The sequence below is a fragment of the Phoca vitulina genome, unplaced genomic scaffold (assembly GCF_004348235.1).
Source record: "Phoca vitulina isolate PV1807 unplaced genomic scaffold, GSC_HSeal_1.0 scaffold36, whole genome shotgun sequence".
Classification (NCBI taxonomy): domain Eukaryota; kingdom Metazoa; phylum Chordata; class Mammalia; order Carnivora; family Phocidae; genus Phoca; species Phoca vitulina.
The window spans coordinates 14,456,583-14,476,160 of NW_022589739.1; the positions used below are offsets into that span (position 1 = coordinate 14,456,583).

At 37.4% G+C, this 19,578-nt stretch overlaps 1 protein-coding gene across 3 annotated transcripts in view; it reads right to left on the minus strand.

Moving 5' to 3' along the window:
* Positions 1-2,528: 2,528 nt before the first annotated feature.
* The window catches only part of PGM2L1 (phosphoglucomutase 2 like 1), a 53,239-nt gene continuing 36,189 nt past the window's right edge, over positions 2,529-19,578 (minus strand). For all 3 annotated transcript variants that reach the window (XM_032426946.1, XM_032426945.1, XM_032426944.1), the window contains 9 exons: positions 13,863-14,056; positions 12,844-13,033; positions 12,430-12,527; positions 11,598-11,778; positions 9,599-9,692; positions 8,919-9,048; positions 8,495-8,684; positions 5,372-5,505; positions 2,529-3,601 (listed from right to left, as the gene is read on the minus strand). In XM_032426946.1, coding sequence (XP_032282837.1) covers positions 3,499-3,601; positions 5,372-5,505; positions 8,495-8,684; positions 8,919-9,048; positions 9,599-9,692; positions 11,598-11,778; positions 12,430-12,527; positions 12,844-13,033; positions 13,863-14,056 — 1,314 coding nt within the window. In that variant the 3' untranslated portion in view covers positions 2,529-3,498. The remainder of the gene's footprint in view (positions 3,602-5,371; positions 5,506-8,494; positions 8,685-8,918; positions 9,049-9,598; positions 9,693-11,597; positions 11,779-12,429; positions 12,528-12,843; positions 13,034-13,862; positions 14,057-19,578) is intronic.

Genomic DNA, 19,578 nt, shown 5'->3' on the forward strand with positions numbered 1-19,578 from the left:
CCAGCTAATATCTCTGTTGCATCACTCCAGAAGCAACCTCCTAAAGAGACAGGAGGCCTATTTTCTATATAAGGATATTCCTAAAGTATCCAATCTCTTAGAACCTCTCTGTCTGCTGAAGTTACTACATGCAAAAAACAAAACCCTCAAATATCCTATAATGCTATACATTCTTCAAGATGAACAAGATGGTGTTCAAGTCTCACTTAATTTGCCAGGTTAAACTAAAAATAATATCTAAGCAGGTCTCTGTGCAGTGAATAAAGACTGCACTCATGCATCTACTACTCAACATATACAAAAACTCTCTTGTGAGCTAAATTCTTCTAGATAGGGAGCGAAACTCAAATGTTACTTTCAGTGCTCTCTATGACATCATCATTGTTCCAACCTGAGTTTTAAAAAAAATTTCGGAAGAAACCTTTAAAAGACATTTAGTATATCCCTTAATATTTAAATCTGTCATTTAGTTTTTTTGAAAAGGTCCTTATTCTCTTTTTTCTGTCCTCACTGAAGATAGAGAACAGTTTGTCATATTACTTCTTACTTTGAGTCCTTTAATAAAAGATTCAACTAATAACTTAAGACTTACTAAATTATCTCAATAGCTTTCTCCCCTCCAGAGTTAAATGATCTGAATTCTTTGAACTTTCTCTCACAATCTCTGTTGTATTCCTTTTTATTTCTGCTATGTCCTCTCCTCCCCAGCTCCTAGCAGGAATTGAATCAGTAAGAGGGGTACTTTTTCTCACCTCCTAAAACTTGGTCTCTTTTTAGTGGTTGCTAATAAAGGAAAACCAAAGTTTCACTATCTATCTGCTCATCATTATAACAAATACACATGGGTAAACAACTTGCCCACAGCCAGTTTATTCCCTACTTTTAGAGAGGTAAGTTCGCCCTTCACAAGAAGCATTTCCTGTGCCATCTTATTGACCCTTCTTATTGTTTCTTTATTTCTACTGTTTATCTTCAGTGTATGCTTTGATCTTGCCCACTAGTTCATTCCTTTTCCCCAAAACTCTAGAAAAGCCCAGTTTTAATCTACACACTCAGTGAGAATGGATTCATTTTCATGATATTGTTCATAAAGAAAAAGCTAAACAATGTAGAGCCCAAGGCTGAGACCTACAGTCCAGCACTCTTGTCTTTCCTGGTCGGCTTGGGTTACTGAATTTACCCTGTTAGGCAACTGTACACCACTATGTCAAGTTCATGTTCAATATCACGCTAATATAGACTTGAGAGCTTGGCTAGAATCAAATAATTCCCTTAATCTATACACATCAGGAACATTCGTAACATTTTGTTGATTTTAACCTTGGATTTTTACATTTTTGAGATAAGAATCTAAGCTTTAATAACTTTTCACCTTGATTAAGATGACATATTATATTAAATGTTGTATTATATTAAAGCACTCAAAACTGTTCTCTTTATAATAGAATGACAATCATGACATGGCTTTAGTGATTATGAATGGGTTAGCATATCATCTTAGCTCCACTTTGTTCTTCGGTCACTGAAACACAGATACTAAGCCAAATATACATATTTTTCATATATATAGCATTGTTCATACTAGTTGGTAGAATATAGGCTATCTCCTAAATTACATTCTACATTCCTAAAAGCAAATAAAACAAAAAAGTCTGCACATTTCTTCTTCAGTACAAAGCCTTTGAAAACGAAGTCATTCAGAAGTATAGTGCTCTACACTTAGCTAGCTGTCTATTATCTACAGTCACATGAGATCTAGCTATAGGAAAGGAAGTAATAAATTAACTATAGTGGCAATACAATAATTTGAAAATTATATTTGCACTATATGGGTTCAACCAAATGTTAGCTGATAGAGCTGCAACAAACCATATCATTATTTACTAAATAGTCTAATCAGTTTGAATGTTATATTATTATTATTATTTAGGAAATAAACACTCTAATGCCAGTTATGTCCCATTAGCAATTTGTTTAGTACAATTACACCCAAGGTCTTGTTATTGTTACCTCTTAACTATACCACATGTGTTTAAGTATTCTGTGAGTTGTATAGGACAGGATACACTTTAAGAAAATAAAATAACATTAAATTAAATTAAATTAGTACTTCTCTAGTAAGACTTTTTTAGAAGACTGGAGAATCAACCAAAAGTGACCTTCCAAAATTTTTTTCCACACTGAGGGGCACCTGAGTGGCTCAGTCAGTTAAGCCTCCAACTCTTGGTCTCAGTTCAGGTCTTGATCTCAGGGTCATGAGTTCAAGCCCCACATTGGGCTCTACGCTGGGCATGGAGCCTACTTGAAAAAAATATGCAAAATTTTTTTCCACATTGAAAGAGAAATACTCTTGGGATCAGAAATTCTACAGTAGCCAGCATGATATTAGAATAAACTGGACTTTAGTTTTAAAACATGTAGTTTTAGTGTTAGATAACACCTTAAAATCTGGATATTTTATTTCTTAGTAAAATTAGCATTACTTCATCTGATAAAGGAATAAATCTACTTATAAAAATGTAATTCCAAAGTCAGATTTTTAAATAAATTCAGAGCTCCTTTCTCAGTTCAGATTTTTTCTTTACCTGAAGGCTGTATTATTGACATTAATTCTTACAAGAAGATCCTTAAGCACAGTTACATTGAGTCTGATTTTATTAGGATTTTTATTTACATTCATAAGATTTTTAAAGGGGCAAATTGATCTGATATAGAGGGGAAGCACCTACGTAGTTTGGTCTGAAATAACTGTCTGAAAATTAACTGACTAAATTATATTCCATGCAGGAACACTGTTTTAATTCACACCATACCCTGAGAAGGCACCAAGAAATGTGACAAGAACGAAGCCACTAGGAGCATGGCCACTATTGTTTCACGTTTGGTAAACGTCAGAATTTTAAATACATACAATAAATTTACACTGCACCAAGAGCACCTGAAACCACATATGGTAACATCTGTTCTAAGCTAGAAATGCTAATACCCGATTTCAAATACTCTACTTTGTAAGTTAATACCTATGACGTAATAATGACACTTTCTCACACTATGCTGGCAGCAATGCCATTTTCTTGTCAATTTTATAGACTAATTTCCTTAACTAACTCTATAACTATATAACATTTATCTGCCTTTTAAAAAAACCGTGCTATACACAATTACAATATGGAACTAAGCTTAATCACACTTCAATAAGAAAACTCACTTATATATTGGGGTTTTTTTTTCTGTTAAAGGAAGAACAACGTGCTACGAGAATACTTTCAATGCAATGACATTTGTTCAAGATTATGAAAAAATTTGAATCCTTTCTCTCAAGACCATTTCATTTCGAATTTATACAGTTTGTTGCGTCAGCCCACCAAAGGAAAGAAAATCAAAGTACAAAGATACTTGGCCAGATGAGATAGAGAACGCTAACATGATTTCAACACATGGAGTTCCGGGTTGTTCTGTTCTATGTGCCGGTGCAAAGTCATGGCGTACTGGTGAGCACTAAACAGAACGCCAGATCAGTCCATTTTTACTGGGCTCAAGAAAATTCTCAATCAAAGCTTCAATGAGTTTCCTCAATTCCTCTTCTAGGAAGGCAGTGTCGCTGAAGAGAAAGATGAAGAGTTTCGAAAGTCTTGATTTTCATCACTTAAAATTTTGTTTAAATTGTTATAATTTTAAAAGGGGACAATTAAACACTTTGTAAACCAAAAAGAAGTTCACTCAGTTAAAACAAAACAAGACCAAAGGGGGGGAAAAATCACACACAAGAAAACACCATGATCACAAACTGAAGTTGAACTGCATTAAAGGGAGTTCCTTGGTACACGATACATGGATGAGTTTTGGTGTATCTACAGATTTTTCTCCTGGGTCAGGCAATTTAATGGTCCAGAACACCAATACCAGGTATTATGCTAAAATGGCTTCCTGAAATACTTTGAAGAACACCCATAGATATTATGGGATGATATGGCATGACTCAGATACAGAGGGGTGATGGGACTAAAAAAATAAGATGCTTAAAAAATAAATGGACATTTACACGTATGTGCTTCAAGGCATCACTGCTGTTGCCCAAAACATTTCTAGGAAAGCCTCTTTTCAACTGCCTTCATGGTCATTTGTTATTACCTTAATAATCATCCTTTATTTTTAATCAAATATAGCATTACCCAATTTGGTTTCCTTTAAACTCTACTCTGAATGACTTCAGGATGTCTTTTTTTGCCCCCAAAGGGAATAAAATCTACTCTTAAATGCAAAGATTTAGGGACATACAAAATAATGTACCTTGGACTCGGAAGGCAATTCTAAAAAATCTCTTTCCCCAAAATATACTGATCAGTGACATTATAGAAGGTACTACTTTTAATAAGTTTAAATAGCCTTTGAATATGTTTATTAAAGTCAATTTAGTGGCAATTCATACTCTTAAAAGGAAATAAATTGGGCAGATTAAGTCAAATCACAATAGATATAAGAAATAAAGAAATTATTTGTTGATCATTTCTTTATGTTCATCATATAATAGTTAAAGCTCACAAAACCTTCCCAGTAATAAAAATTCACTAAAATTTTAAAATTCAATTCCCAAATGGTCCAGCTGCTTTGGAAAATAGTCTGGCAGTTCCTCCGAAAGTTAAACATAGAACTACCATGTGACCCAGCAATTCTCCACCTACATATAGACCCAAGTGAAATGAAAACATGCACACAAAAACTTGTGCACAAACATTTGTAGCACGGTTATTTGTAATATTAAAAATGTGGAAATAACCCAAATGTCCACCACCTGATAAAAGGATTAAAAAAAAGTGTTATATCTATACAACAGAATAGTATTAGGCCAAGAAAACAATTTTTTAAAAAAAATAAATTGATTCATGCTACAACACGGATGAACCTTGAAAACATTAAAGTAGAAGATGCCAGTCACAAAGGGCCATATGTTGTATGATTCCATTTATATGAAATGTCCACAATAAGCAAGTCAATAATGACAGATAGTAGACTGGTGGTTGCCTAGGGCTAAGATGGCAAGTGACTGCTAATGGGTATGGGACTTCTTTCTGAGGGGGTGAAAATGTTCTAAAATTGTTCTAGTAAAAAAAATTTTGATTGTAGTGATGTTTGCACAACTCTGAATATACTAAAAACCACTGAATTGTATGCTTTGAATGGGTAAACTGTATATATGTGAATTTTATCTCAATAGAGCCTATATATATATATATAAATAAATATATATATAAATATATAAATTTATATATATCCTGCCTCTGATCCTGTCCTCCTTATATATATAAATATATATATAAATATATAAATCTAAATATATATGTGTATATATATTTAAAAAGCCAATTCTTACCTCTGCTCGGGGGATGCACACATCTCTGCATAATACTTTATCTTTGGTTCTGTCCCACTTGTCCGAAGAGTAGCGACGCAGCCATTTTGAAAAGTGAACGTAATCATTTGGCTGTTTTTACTTACAGGCAGCACCTATGCACAACGTGAACAACAGCTGAGTTACACTCGGTACCTTTTTTCATTTTCAAGAGCTGTAAAATATACTCTACTTATGTGAGGTACCTAAAGGAGTCAAATTCACAGAAACAGGAAGTAGAAGGCCATTGGCAAGGGGTGGGGTCAGGGGGAAATGGGGAGCTGTTTAATGGGTATGGAGTTTCAGTTCAGCAAGATGAGAAAGTTCTGGACATCTCCTGCACAACAAGGTAGACAGACTTAACACTATGGACTGCATGTTCAAAAATAGTTACAGTGGTAAATTTTGTTATGTGTTTTTTACAATTAAAAATAGTTTTTGAAAATTATAAAATACAAAAGATTCCATGCATAATAATTTATAAATACGCCATTTACTGAACATTTATAATCATACAGGCATTGGGTTATATACCTCACACACACGAGCTCCAGGCCTCAGCAACAATCTTCCAGGGTAAATATTACTGCCAATTTACTGACATGGCTCAAAAAGAGTAAATGACCTGGTCAAGGTCACCAGCTAAAGGGGCCGAGCGAGAAGCTGCAGCCAGGTCTGTCTGTACCAAAGTCCAAACTGCCTCTACATTTGCAAAGGGCTTTATAAGTTCGAAGCATTTTCATAGACAGTTTATCAATCATCTCCAAAGCAGAGTGCACGTGTCCTAGAGGACAGGCAAAATAATCCACTGGGGTACAAAAAAATTTTATATTTTTTACCTAAAAGTTAAAAAAGGAAATGAAGCTTTACTGACGTTGAACATACGGATTCATACTAGTACCCTTCCTGGACCACAGGTCAGTCTGTGAAGGTATCTTGGGGGAACTGTGGTGGTTGTACTAGGACAGAGGTGGTGCCTTTCATCAGGTGTCCAGAGCCTGGTCCTCTCCTTGAAACCCCTCCCTCAGTTAGTGGTACTACCATACACCAGCTGCTTAAGACAGAGACCTTCCTCCCCTCTTTTTCACTCACAGACCATCAACTAGCAAGTCCTGTCTATTCTAGTCTTTATTTAACTCAACTTTGTCCAACTCTCTCCATCACTACTGCTACTATATTTAATTCAGGCTCCCATCATGTCTCATCTTATTACTGAAACAGAGTACTAACTGACCTTCCCGCCTGGGAGTTTGCCTCTCTCTAACCCACCGTACGTGCCATTCCTCCTTGAACTCCACACTACAGTTGTACAGAACTCTTTGTGGTTCTTTGGACGAGAACATGCCTTCCTACCTCCAGACCTAGCACTTGCTGCTCCCTTTGCCTGAATACTCACCGTTCCTCCGCCATCTGGATAACTCTTACTCATACTCAGCTCACAGAAGTCCCCTAGAATGTCTTCTGTAAGCCTCCAGGTCTGAGCATCTATGCTCTTCCATGGCACCTTATGCACCCCCTGGTCCTTTTATCATTTTGTAAAGTAATCCTTGCTTACTTCCATTTCCCCACTAGACTCTTGAGTGCAGAAACAGTGCCTTTCTCATTGCTCCTTCTCCGGTGTGCCTATACCTGTAGCACCGAAGGGCTTTGAGAAATGCCTGCTGAACACACAGAAAGCAATCTGGAGTGTGAAGAAAACACTCAGGAGGTCTTTGACACTTACTGTGTGACTGCTGGGGTAAATTAACAATGTCTACAGTACCTGCCTTATAAAATTGTTGTAAGCATCTATGGAGAACAGATAGAAAAGTACTCTGAATAAGGAATATCATAAACCTTAAAGGGAGTTAATAGGAAAAAAGCATCACACCAAGAACTACTCTAAGCACAACAACATTAGTGAAATAAAAAGAAGAAAAAATTTGGTTCTTCTCTTCAAGTAGTTTACAAAGATAGAAAGATAGATACCAGTAACTGGGAACGAATATTTGTTGATTAGATGAATAGACACAAAAGGAATATGAGCTATATTCTATGCAAGAAATTGCAGACTTCCCAAAATACATTATGCCCCTAGCATCAGAGACATCAGGACATTGTAAATGGAAATTAAGGCTAATAATCCTAACAATAACCAAATAGATATGATCAGCAATTTATGGCATTTAAATATTTGTTGAGCCCCTACCATGTAGGCAGGAGCTTTGACAGGCATGGAGGTATGTCAGAAATGGATCTGCCATGCACAACACAATGATAACATAAAATAGAAAGTGATAAATGACAAGAGTCAGGCCCAATATATAATGAAACCTCAGGAGGAAGATATCTAATTATGGGACCTGGACGGTATGTGGAGGAGGTGACATCTGCCTGAAGTCTTAAATAATGCCTAAGATGTGGACCTGCAGCAGTAGGAAGGAGAGGCAGACTGGGGAAATAGCTTGAGCAAAAATACAGAAACTTATATTTTTATTTCTTTAAAGATTTTATTTATTTATCTGAGAGAGAGAGATAGCCAGAGGGAGCATGAGGCAGGGGAGGGGCAGGGGGAAAGAGGGAGAAGCAGACTCCCAGCCGAGCCGGGAGCCCGACTTGACTTGGGTCTCAATCCCAGGACCCTAAGATCATGGCCTGAGCCGAAGGCAGACGACTAATCGACTGAGCCACCCAGGTGTCCCCAAATACAGAAATTTTTAATAAAAACATATGCATATAAGAAACTGTAAGTTGCTCTATTTGGATGCAGGTATAGGGACTAAGGTTGAAAAGGGAAGTTGCAAATAGAAAGGTGTAATGGTGAGCTTTGAAACAAAAGGCTTTCAGACTTTATTTTCAACATCACACATTCTCCCTCTCTCTGTTCCTTTCTCTTTTTGTCTAATTCTCTTTCCCACCTCCCCACCCTCCAGGGAGGAGCATACACTTGGGGAGAGAGGAGGACAGGATCAGAGGCAGGGAGCCTGTTAGTGGGATTATAACTGCTCTGGAGAAAAGCAATGGATCCTAGTTTCAAAGACATTCACAGGCTTGAACTTCCACTATTTTACTATAGTACAAAGTAATACAAATTGTTAAAAAACTTAAAAAAAAAAAGGTACTTACTGATTTCTTATTAGGCTGGCTGTTATCATAGCCAGTGGTAACGTCCCGTATGTGCAATATAGCAAATGTCCCACAGAATTTTGGATATTCTTTTGGAGAATCAAAATTGCGAAGCCTTTCAAATATACTTTTGATGGTACTTGGATCATAACACAAGAAATATGAAGTTTTTGAAATATGATAACCATATCTGCACAAAGATTTAAAGTGTTAAAATCAGATTTCAGATAACTCTTCAGAGAAGTATATAATAAAGATAAGCCTATTATAGTATTATGTAGAAAGTGGCAGTCTTTAGTTCAGTTTTTGAACTTTTTAGAAAGGACTGATTATTTTCAAAACCAAATTTAGAAAGCTAAAAGTAGGACCAAAAAAATGAGAAATTTGGCAATTGAAATGAGAAATTCATAATAATAGAACTTACTTTTCATAAACCTTAATCAGTTGCTGTTTCAATGTTATATTCATGGTTTCCAGGTAAGCTGCCATCTCAGCAGCAACTACGGCTGCACTCACCCCATCTTTATCCAAAACTGAAGTGCCACACAGAAAACCTAAGAATTAAAACACATTTTTATTTTTATTTTATTTTTTAAGATTTTTATTTATTTGAGACAGAGAGAGGGCGTGCAGGAGCAAGAAGGAGGAGCAGAGGGAGAGGGAAAAGCAGGCTCCCTGCTCAGTGGGTAGGCTCCCTGCTCCACACTGAGCAGGGAGCCCGGATGGAGATGGGGCTTGATCCCAGGACGCTGGGATCATGACCTGAGCCGAAGGCAGATGCTTAACTGACTGAGCCACACGTTATTTAAAAAGGGGAAAACTTAAGCCTATAATAATTTCAATAGTTTTACATTTCTTCAGAAGAACCAATGAATTTAAGAGCCTACTAATAGATGAAACCCAGTGATACTAAAGGTACTTAGGGGACTTTTAAGGGTCTTCCCCCCCCCCACCATGAAAAATGCATCTACATATTTCTGAGTTCTCTGTGGTTTTTACAACTCAAAATGCAAAACCAGAAGACAAAAATTCCTCTTCATAGACATACTACATTTTAAAAAATGCTCTCATCAAATTTCAAAGATTTCAATATTTACTACATACCAATCGACTCCTCAAATGCAAAAAGGACTTCTTTCCCATTTTCCAGGAGGTCTTTTATCCTACTTCCAATCCATTTAAAACCTGGTAATGTTTCCTGAAATGCAGAGAAGGCCACTCTAGTTAAGTGACTCCTCATAAATATATCTAGAGAAAGGCCTGTCACTAAATGCACGTAACACTCTCATAGTGATCTTCTCTTACGGTTTTTGGTCCACACAGATTTATATCATGGTGAGCACATAGCCAGAAGTGCTTGGATTCATATTGCCACGACTGATAACCTACTATTTATTGAGCACAGAAATAGGTGATTTATACCAAATATAATCCAACATTTGTAAGTGGTGATCCATATAGTCACAAAGTAACATAAATACACACATATATTATGATCATCTACTATTTATCAAGCACCGTTAACAGGCACTTTATATCATTGTTTTTTTGTTTGTTTACAAAAACTCTGTTGCTGAAACAGAGGCTCAGAGGCTCAGTGAATTTGCCCAAGACTATGCTGTATGTATGAGATGGAGCCAGGAGTCACTTACACTGCTTCTCAGAAACTGTCATTTGGGCTGTATTATAAGTACTAATATAAGAGAACCTATGAAGGTTGTGATTTAGTCCCCCCGAGTAATCAAAGGCCATAAAGCTTTTTAATGATGTACTTTCAACATTATCACAGTGTATGCTTGAATCAAGTGTTCCTTACCACAATACCATAGACTAATTAAAACCAAGGAAGTTACTAAGCCCTGCTTTCATAATTGGATTCGAGGACTTTTCATCGGATGAGCTACTATTCACTTTAAAGACATGAACTGTTTTAGAGTCAACAGAAAGAGCATGTAATAGACACCGATTCTAGAGCTCACCATTACTAACTTAGGATTCCCAATTCACCTCTCTACTTCCTCAGTGGGGAAAAAATAAAAACCAAAACCTCTGCTACCCTCCCCAGAACCAACAACAAACACAAGGAAGCAAATTTATAATACTAGTCTTTAGAATCATGTTCTTGTTTCTCTTTTGTGCTCTTTATACTTTTTTTTTTTTTTTTTGCCATAGATATTGAGGAAAATGTTAACATTACCATAATTCAGAATCTTGGGCTTGAATAAATTTTCAATTTTTTCTCTTTAGCAATTTGTTGTTGTTTTTTTTTTAAAGTAGGCTCTGCGCTGGGTGTGGAGCCCAATGCAGGGCTTGAACTCACAACTGTGAGATTGAGACCTGAGCTGAGATCAAGAGTTGGACAATTAATGGACTGAGCCACCCAGGCACCCTGCTATTTGTATTTTTTTTAAAGCCTGAGATTGAAAGTTCTATTTCATTAAATTAGGTATAATTTTCTTTTATTCAGCCAATTAGTGTTAAGACCTGTAGCTTGGCTGTGGCTCAAGAAAAATGCCCACAGGTGTGACATTTGCACTGATACTTGACAAAGATGGCGGAGGAAAAGCAATTTAATTGGCATCAGTCCCAGAAGCTATAAAAATTGTCAGCTTAACTCTCTAAGGCTCACGAAAGTTAATGATCTGTGCTGAGAGAGAGTTATTATTTGTTTTTTGGATGTAGAATCATTGGGTCTTAATTTACAATTTAGAAGACTAAGTTTCTTAATACTGAACTTGAAGAGCTTAAACAATGGTTGATGATATCTACAATTTTTTGGAATGGAGTTTATGTTACTGATGAGGTCACTAGGAGCCAGATTTTCTCAGTATGAAAACCAGATTTTGTTGTATGGAATAATAAGCATTAATGCAATTTTTAAAGAATATCTTATCTCAGTTCCAGAAATTCACATACTGGATGGATGGACTTGGCTCAAGGTGTCTAAACTGTCAAAAGATTAAGCAAGTGTTAACAGAATTAAAAAAAAAGGGGGGATTATAAATCAAATCAATACAAGTCAGTTTTGGCGGGGAGATGGCTTTAATGTATACACTTAGAAACTGATTGAGAAAAGTAGCATGCAGATTTTCTCTGTTCTTACTTCAAAATGAAATCCTTCTTTGAGTGCAATTGCCTTCAAAATTTTGGAAGAGACTGTGGTGGCTAACATATAAACGTTCTTCACATCAGCATTTCTTGATGTATTTTTCTTCCAGCAATCAAACATCCACCACCCAAACAAAGCTGCCAATTCATTCCCTGTGAAAACTTTCCAATGACCACTGTAGAGAGAATGAAGATTCAAGTCAAGACTTCTGTAACTTCTCATTAAAATTTCTTGACCCTAAAACGTATAAATTACCATCCCTCACATAGGAAAATCCAAAAGCTATTATATGAGATTCTTGAGAAAACATTTAGGATTATTTCTAGCTCACCAGCAGTGAACTTAGGGTAGAAATGGCAACAATGTCTGTTGAAAAATTATTACACTGTAACTATTGTTCTCCTACTTAATGAGAGAAAAGTTATAATATGATGTCCTGTCTATATAAGGACATTTGTCACAACATTATAAGGGCAAAAATACATAGCAATCCAAAGGACCAAGATTAGAAAATGATTATATTGATAAAGCAATCTGTTGGGCTATCATGCCTTTTTAAAAATTATATTTTAAACAATATTTAAGGACTGAAAAAAATGCTCACGGTACAATATTAAGTGGAAAACAATCAAGATATAAAAATATATGTAGCATAACAATTTTATAAAAACAAATATATCTTAAGGAAATGTCAAAATATCAACCTAGGGGTTATTTTTGGATAGTGGACTTACAGGAAATTTACTTTCTTATTTTTTTATTATTTCCAATGAGCCTGTAAGACTTAAAATCAAAAACTCTTTTTCGAAGTTGAAGCGTTACTTACTTCTCCTGAAGCTCTGCCACTGCCAGCCGGTCCGCATCAGGATCTGTGGCTAGCACTACGCGGGCTTTTTCTTTCTCTGCCAGTCTCAAAGAAAGTTCCTGAAACAGTGAGCCAAATCACCAGACTGTATTCCAGAGGTTAAATTCAATGTTAATACTCCTACATGTAGGCACTATGTTAGTTGACATAAATTTGAGAAGGAATACAGTTTGACTAAATTTAAAATAAGCCTAGAAGTAGGGATATCCACCACAGAGATTTCAAATATAACAGGATATATGGTTCCAATAGAATTTAAATGATGTCCACGAAGGTGGTTTCTGTCTTTGTAAGTAATGTCTGAGTTGTCAGTGACTTCTATTTGATGAAGTTTAATACACTAATAATAATTTAAATAGAGAAAAAAAAAAATACCAGCACAGATTCTCCTTCTTCAGGATTTGGGCATTTAACGGTAGAAAAGTCTGGATCAGGATCTTTTTGTTCTGGTACTGGAATTGGAGGCTTAAAACCAAACACTTGGAAAGCCAACTGCACATAGTCATGTCCAACCCCATGGAAAGATGTATGTACAAATTTCAAGGTGGTCTTTGAGTTTAATTCCCTGTAAAGGAAAAGAATTATTCAATCGATATCATAAAACTTGGTGCTTGTGATATAATTAAAATAAGCTATAGAGAAGAAGCTAAAATTTATTTTTTAGGATGAAGAACAGATACTCAGCAAGCCAACGGCTTTCTAGCAATAGTGTTAGCTATTTATGGAACAGTTATGAAAATATGGAAATAAGGCAAAATCAAATTTTAGAGGAAATTTCCTAATCTCATATAGAGAATACATATATTTAGCTATAATTTTTTAACAGCTTTATTAAGAAGTACTTAATATACTCTACAATTCATCTATTTAAAGTGTACAACTCAGTGGCTTTCACTATATTCACGGAGTTATTCAACCATTATACTATAATCAATTTTAGAACATTCTCATTATCCCCAAAAGAAACTCTACCCCAGAGCTGCCACCCCCTAACACTCCCACTCCTCCTAGCCATAGGCAATCACTAGCCTCTGTCTGTTTCTGTCTCTGTAGATTTGCCTTCTCTGGACATTTTATATAAATGGAATCATACAATATGTGGTCCTTTGTAACTGGCTTCTTTCACTTAGCATGTTTCCAAAGTTTATCCATGTTGTGGTATGTATCAGTATTTCTTTTTACAGCTGAATAATATTTCATTGTATAGATATACCACAGTTTATTTATCCATTCATCAGTTGATGGATATTTGGGTTATTTCCACCTTTTAACTATGGTGATTGGTACTATTTAGCTATACTTTTAATATAATGAACAGACAACACATTTTTATCTCTATTTATTTGTTAATCTTATTATATGGTAATGCTATCCCTACATTCCCATTTGGATACCTGTGAAAACAGATCTTTTTAAGATCTTCCATGTATCTTCTGCAAATGTCCTGCAGAGGATCTCTCTTCAGTGGGCTGGTATCCACTAAATTATCATTCCAGGAACCATTCCAAGGTTCCACACATTCTTCGATACATTTCAGAATTTCTTTATCATGAGGAGATGTGATCTGAGCACCAGTTTCCCAATAAACCTAGATGAGAGGTAAATACAGCTGTAAGTACGTGAAATGTTGCCCAGATATTTTTAGCTACAGTAGAGATATTTGGCTTTATAAAGAAGCATCCCAAATTAATTAAGTAGAAAATATCAACATGGGACCAACTTAATACCAAAGGATGTTGATGATAATGATGCTACAGGTACTCTTCAATAAAATGATCATGTATTGGGGAGAAAAGATGGTGGAGGAGTAGGGGACCCTATTCCAACTGGTCCCCGGAATTGAGCTGGATATCTATCAGACCACTCTGAGCACCCACGAAATCAGCCTGAGATGTAAGAAGATCTGGATCTCTACAAACAGAATATTGCAGGCAGTTGGTTTCGAGGTACCAAGTGGGTAGCCGTGGTTCCGCTGGCAGATATCGGAGGATAAATGGCAGCGGGAGGGAGCCTGGCCGTGGGGATCCTACACCGCTGGTGCACGATAGCCTCCCGCGCTGGGGACGGGCACAGACTCGCAGACCGATAGCAGCGGGGAAAGGACTTTAGGGCAGACCCCGGGACCGAAACCAGAGCGGCAGGGTCATGCCTGTGAACTGGGAGCGGCTGGCGGTTTTAGAAGCACAAAGGGCAGAGATGTGCCCTGACCTGGAGGCAGGACTGGGGGCGCTGCGGAGGGGCACACAACCCAGGACGCTGCAGTTTATAGCAGCACAGACAGAAATGGAGATAGTGTGGCCTGGAGAGCTCACTGAAGAACAGACTGCGATCTCTCTGCTCTGAGGCAGAGGGTTGAAAATGGTCTCTTCTGCTCTGACTTGCAGAAGAGACGCAGAAAGCCACCAGGGAAAGCCGCCAGAAAACAAAAGCCCCCAAAACTGGTTACCACTGAGCCCATCCCCCGCCACAGGGGCGCAGGGCAACTCTGCCCAAATAGGGTTGCCTGAATAACAGCATGGCAGGCCCCTCCCCCAGAAGACAGGCTGGGAGAACAAGAGGCCAGCAGCCCTAAGGTCCCTAGAAAACAGGTGCATCTTGCTTGGGTTCTGGTCAATAATTTGGACTCTATATATTCCCTTAACCACCCATCAACAGAATGACTAGGAGGAGGAACCCCCAAAACAGGAAAGACTCAGAGATTATGACTTATGCTGCAGATTTACAAATGGATGCAGATATAACCAAGATGTCGGAGATGGAATTCAGGCTAGCAATTGTGAAGACAATAGCTAGAATGAAGAAATCAATTAATGGCAACATAGGGTCTCTAAGGGCAGAAATGAAAGCTGGATTGGCAGAACTTAAAAATGGTATCAATGAGATCCAATCTAATCTAGATAATCTAACAGCTACGGTAACTGAGGCAGAAGAACGAATTAGTGACCTGGAAGACAATTTAATAGATAAAAAGGGAAAAGAGGAGGCCAGGGAAAAACAACTCAGAATCCATGAAAATAGAATCAGAGAAATAAGTGACACCATGAAGTGTTCCAATGTCAGAATTATTGGAATCCCGGAGGGAGTGGAGAGAGAGAGAGGACTAGAAGATATATTTGAGCAAATCGTAGCTGAGAACTTCCCTAATCTGGGGAATGAAACAAACATTTGTGTCCTAGAGGCAGAGAGGACCCCTCCCAAGATCAAGGAAAACAAGCCAACACCCTGGCATGTAATAGTAAAACTAGCAAATCTTAGAACCAAGGAAACCATCCTAAGGGCAGTTAGGGGGAAGAGATTCCTTATGTACAGAGGGAGGAACATCAGAATAACGTCAGACCTATCCACAGAGACCTGGCAAGCCAGAAAGGCCTGCCAAGACATATTCAGGGTACTAAACGAGAAGAACATGCGGCCAAGAATACTTTATCAGCAAGGCTGTCATTTAGAATGGATGGAGAGATGCAGAGCTTCCAAGACCGGCAGAAACTGAAAGAATATGTGACCACTAAGCCGGCCCTGCAAGAAATATTAAGGGGGATTCTATAAAAGGAGAAAGACCCCAAGAGTGATATACAACAGAAAGTTACAGGGACAATCTATAAAAACAGCGTCTTCACAGGCAATATGATGACAATTAATTCCTATCTTTCAATAATCACTCTCAACGTGAACGGCCTAAATGCTCCCATAAAACGGCACAGGGTTGCAGATTGGATAAAAAGACAGGATCCATCCATATGCTGTCTACAAAAGACTCATTTTGAACCTAAAGATACATCCAGACTGAAAGTGAAGGGATGGAGATCCATCTTCCATGCCAGTGGACCTCAAAAGAAAGCTGGGGTAGCAATTCTTATATCAGACAAATTAGATTTTAAACTAAAGTCTGTAGTTAGAGACACAGAAAGACACTGTATCATTCTTAAAGGGTCTGTCCAACAAGAAGATCTAACAATTATAAATATCTATGCCCCCAACATGGGAGCAGCCATCTACATAAGCCAACTGTTAACCAAAATAAAGAGTCATATTGATAACAATATGTTAATTGTAGGAGACCTCAATACTCCATTCTCAGGAATAGACAGATCATCTAAGCAGAAAATCAACAAGGAAACAAGAGCTTTGAATGATACACTGGACCAGATGGACCTCATAGATATATACAGAACATTCCACCCTAAAACAACAGAATACTCCTTCTTCTCGAGCGCACATGGAACTTTCTCCAGAATAGAGCACATACTGGGTCACAAATCAGGTCTCAACCGATACCAAAAGATTGAGATTATTCCCTGCATATTCTCAGACCACAGTGCTTTAAAACTGGAACTCAATCACAAGAAAAAATTTGGCAGAAATTCAAACACTTGGAAGCTAAAGACCACTCTGCTCAAGAATGTTTGGGTCAACCAGGAAATCAAAGAAGAACTTAAACAATTCATGGAAATCAATGAGAACGAAAACACATTGGTCCAAAACCTATGGGATACTGCAAAGGCGGTCCTAAGGGGGAAATACATAGCCATCCAAGCCTCACTCAAAAAAATAGAAAAATCCCGAATTCACCAACTAACTCTACACCTTAAAGAACTAGAGAAAAAGCAACAAACGATGCCTAAGCCACACATTAGAAGAGAAATAATTAAGATTAGAGCAGAGATCAATGAATTAGAAACCAGAAACACAGCAGATCAGATCAACAAAACTAGAAGTTGGTTCTTTGAAAGAATTAATAAGATCGATAAACCACTGGCCAGACTTACCAAAAGAAAAGAGAAAGGACCCAAATTAATACAATTATGAATGAAAGGGGAGAGATCACGACTAACACTAAGGAAATAGAAACAATTATTAGAAATTATTATCAACAACTATATTCCAATAAACTGAGCAATCTGGATGAAATGGAGGCCTTCCTGGAAACCTATAAGCTGCCAAGACTGAAACAGGAAGAAATTGACAACCTGAATAGGCCAATAACCAGTAACGAGATTTGAAGCAGTGAGCAAAAACTCCCAAAAAACAAGAGTCCAGGGCCTGGTGGATTCCCTGGGGAATTCTACCAAACATTCAAAGAAGAAATAATACCTATTCTACTGAAGCTGTTTCAAAAAATAGAAACAGAAGAAAAACTCCCAAGCTCATTCTATGAGGCCTGCATTACCTTAATCCCCAAACCAGGCAAAGACCCCATCAAAAAGGAGAATTTCAGACCAATATCCCTGATGAATATGGACTCCAAAATCCTCAACAAAATCCTAGCTAACAGGATCCAACAATACATTAAAATGATCATCCATCATGACCAAGTGGGATTTATCCCCAGGATGCAAGGGTGGTTCAATCAATCGCAAATCAATCAATGTGAAAGACCACATTAATAAGAGGAGAGAGAAGAACCATACGGTCCTCTCAATTGATGCAGAAAAAGCATCTGACAAAATTTATAGCATCCTTTCCTGATTAAAACTCTTCAGAGTATAGGGATAGAGGGAACATTCCTCATGTTCATAGAATCCATCTCTGAAAAACCCACAGTGAATATCATCCTCAATGGGGAAAAGCTGAGAGCCTTTCCCTTAAGATCAGGAACACGTCAAGGATGCCCACTCTCGCCACTATTGTTCAACATAGTACTAGAAGTCCTAGCAACAGTAATCAGACAACAAAAAGAAATAAAAGGTATTCAAATTGGCAAAGAAGAAGTCAAACTTTCTCTTTTCGCAGATGACATGATACTTTATGTGGAAAACTCAAAAGACTCCACCCCCAAATTACTAGAACTCATCCAGCAATTCAGTAATGTGGCAGGATACAAAATCAATGCACAGAAATCATTGCTTTCTTATACACTAACAATGCAACTGTAGAAAGAGAAATTAGAGAAACGATTCCATTTACAATAGCACCAAAAACCATAAGATACCTTGGAATAAACCTAACCAAAGAGGTAAAGGATCTATACTCTAGGAACTACAGAACACTCATGAAAGAAATTGAAGAAGACACAAAAAGATGGAAAAATATTCCATGCTCATGGATCGGAAGAATAAACATTGTTAAAATGTCTATGCTACCCAGAGCAATCTATACCTTCAATGCCATCCCGATCAAAATTCCAATGACATTTTTCAAAGTGCTGGAACAAACAATCCTAAAATTTGGATGGAATCAGAAAAGACCCCGAATCGCCAAGGAAATGTTGAAAAAGAAAAACAAAGCTGGAGGCATCACGTTGCCTGATTTCAAGCTATATTACAAAGCTGTGATTACCAAGACAGCATGGTACTGGCACAAAAACAGACATACAGACCAATGGAACAGAATAGAGAACCCAGATATGGACCCTCAACTCTATGGTCAAATAATCTTTGACAAAGCAGGAAAAAACATGCAATGGAAAAAAGACAGTCTCTTCAATAAATGGTGCTGGGAAAATTGGACAGCCACATGCAGAAGAATGAAACTCGACCATTCTCTAACACCATACACAAAGATAAACTCAAAATGGATGAAACGCCTCAATGTGAGACAGGAATCCATCAAAATTCTAGAGGAGAACATAGGCAGTAACCTCTTTGACATCGGCCACAGCAACTTCTTTCAAGATACATCTCCAAAAGCTAGTGAAACAAAAGCAAAAATGAACTTTTGGGACTTCATCAAGATAAAAAGCTTCTGCACAGCAAAGGAAACAGTCAGCAAAACAAAGAGGCAACCCACAGAATGGGAGAAGATATTTGCAAATGACACTACAGATAAAGGGATGGTATCCAAGATCTATAAAGAACTTCTCAAACTCAACACCCAAAAAACAAATAAGTCAAAAAATGGGCAGAAGACATCAAAAGACACTTCTCTGAAGAAGACACACAAATGGCTAACAGACACATGAAAAAATGTTCATCATCATTAGCCATCAGGGAAATTCAAATCAAAACCACATTGAGATACCACCAGTTAGAATGGCAAAAATGGACAGGGAAAGAAACAACAAATGTTGGAGACGTTGTGGAGAAAGGGGAACCCTCTTACACTGTTGGTGGGAAAGCAAGTTGGTACAGCCACTTTGGAAAACAGTGTGGAGGTTCCTCAAAAAATTAAAAA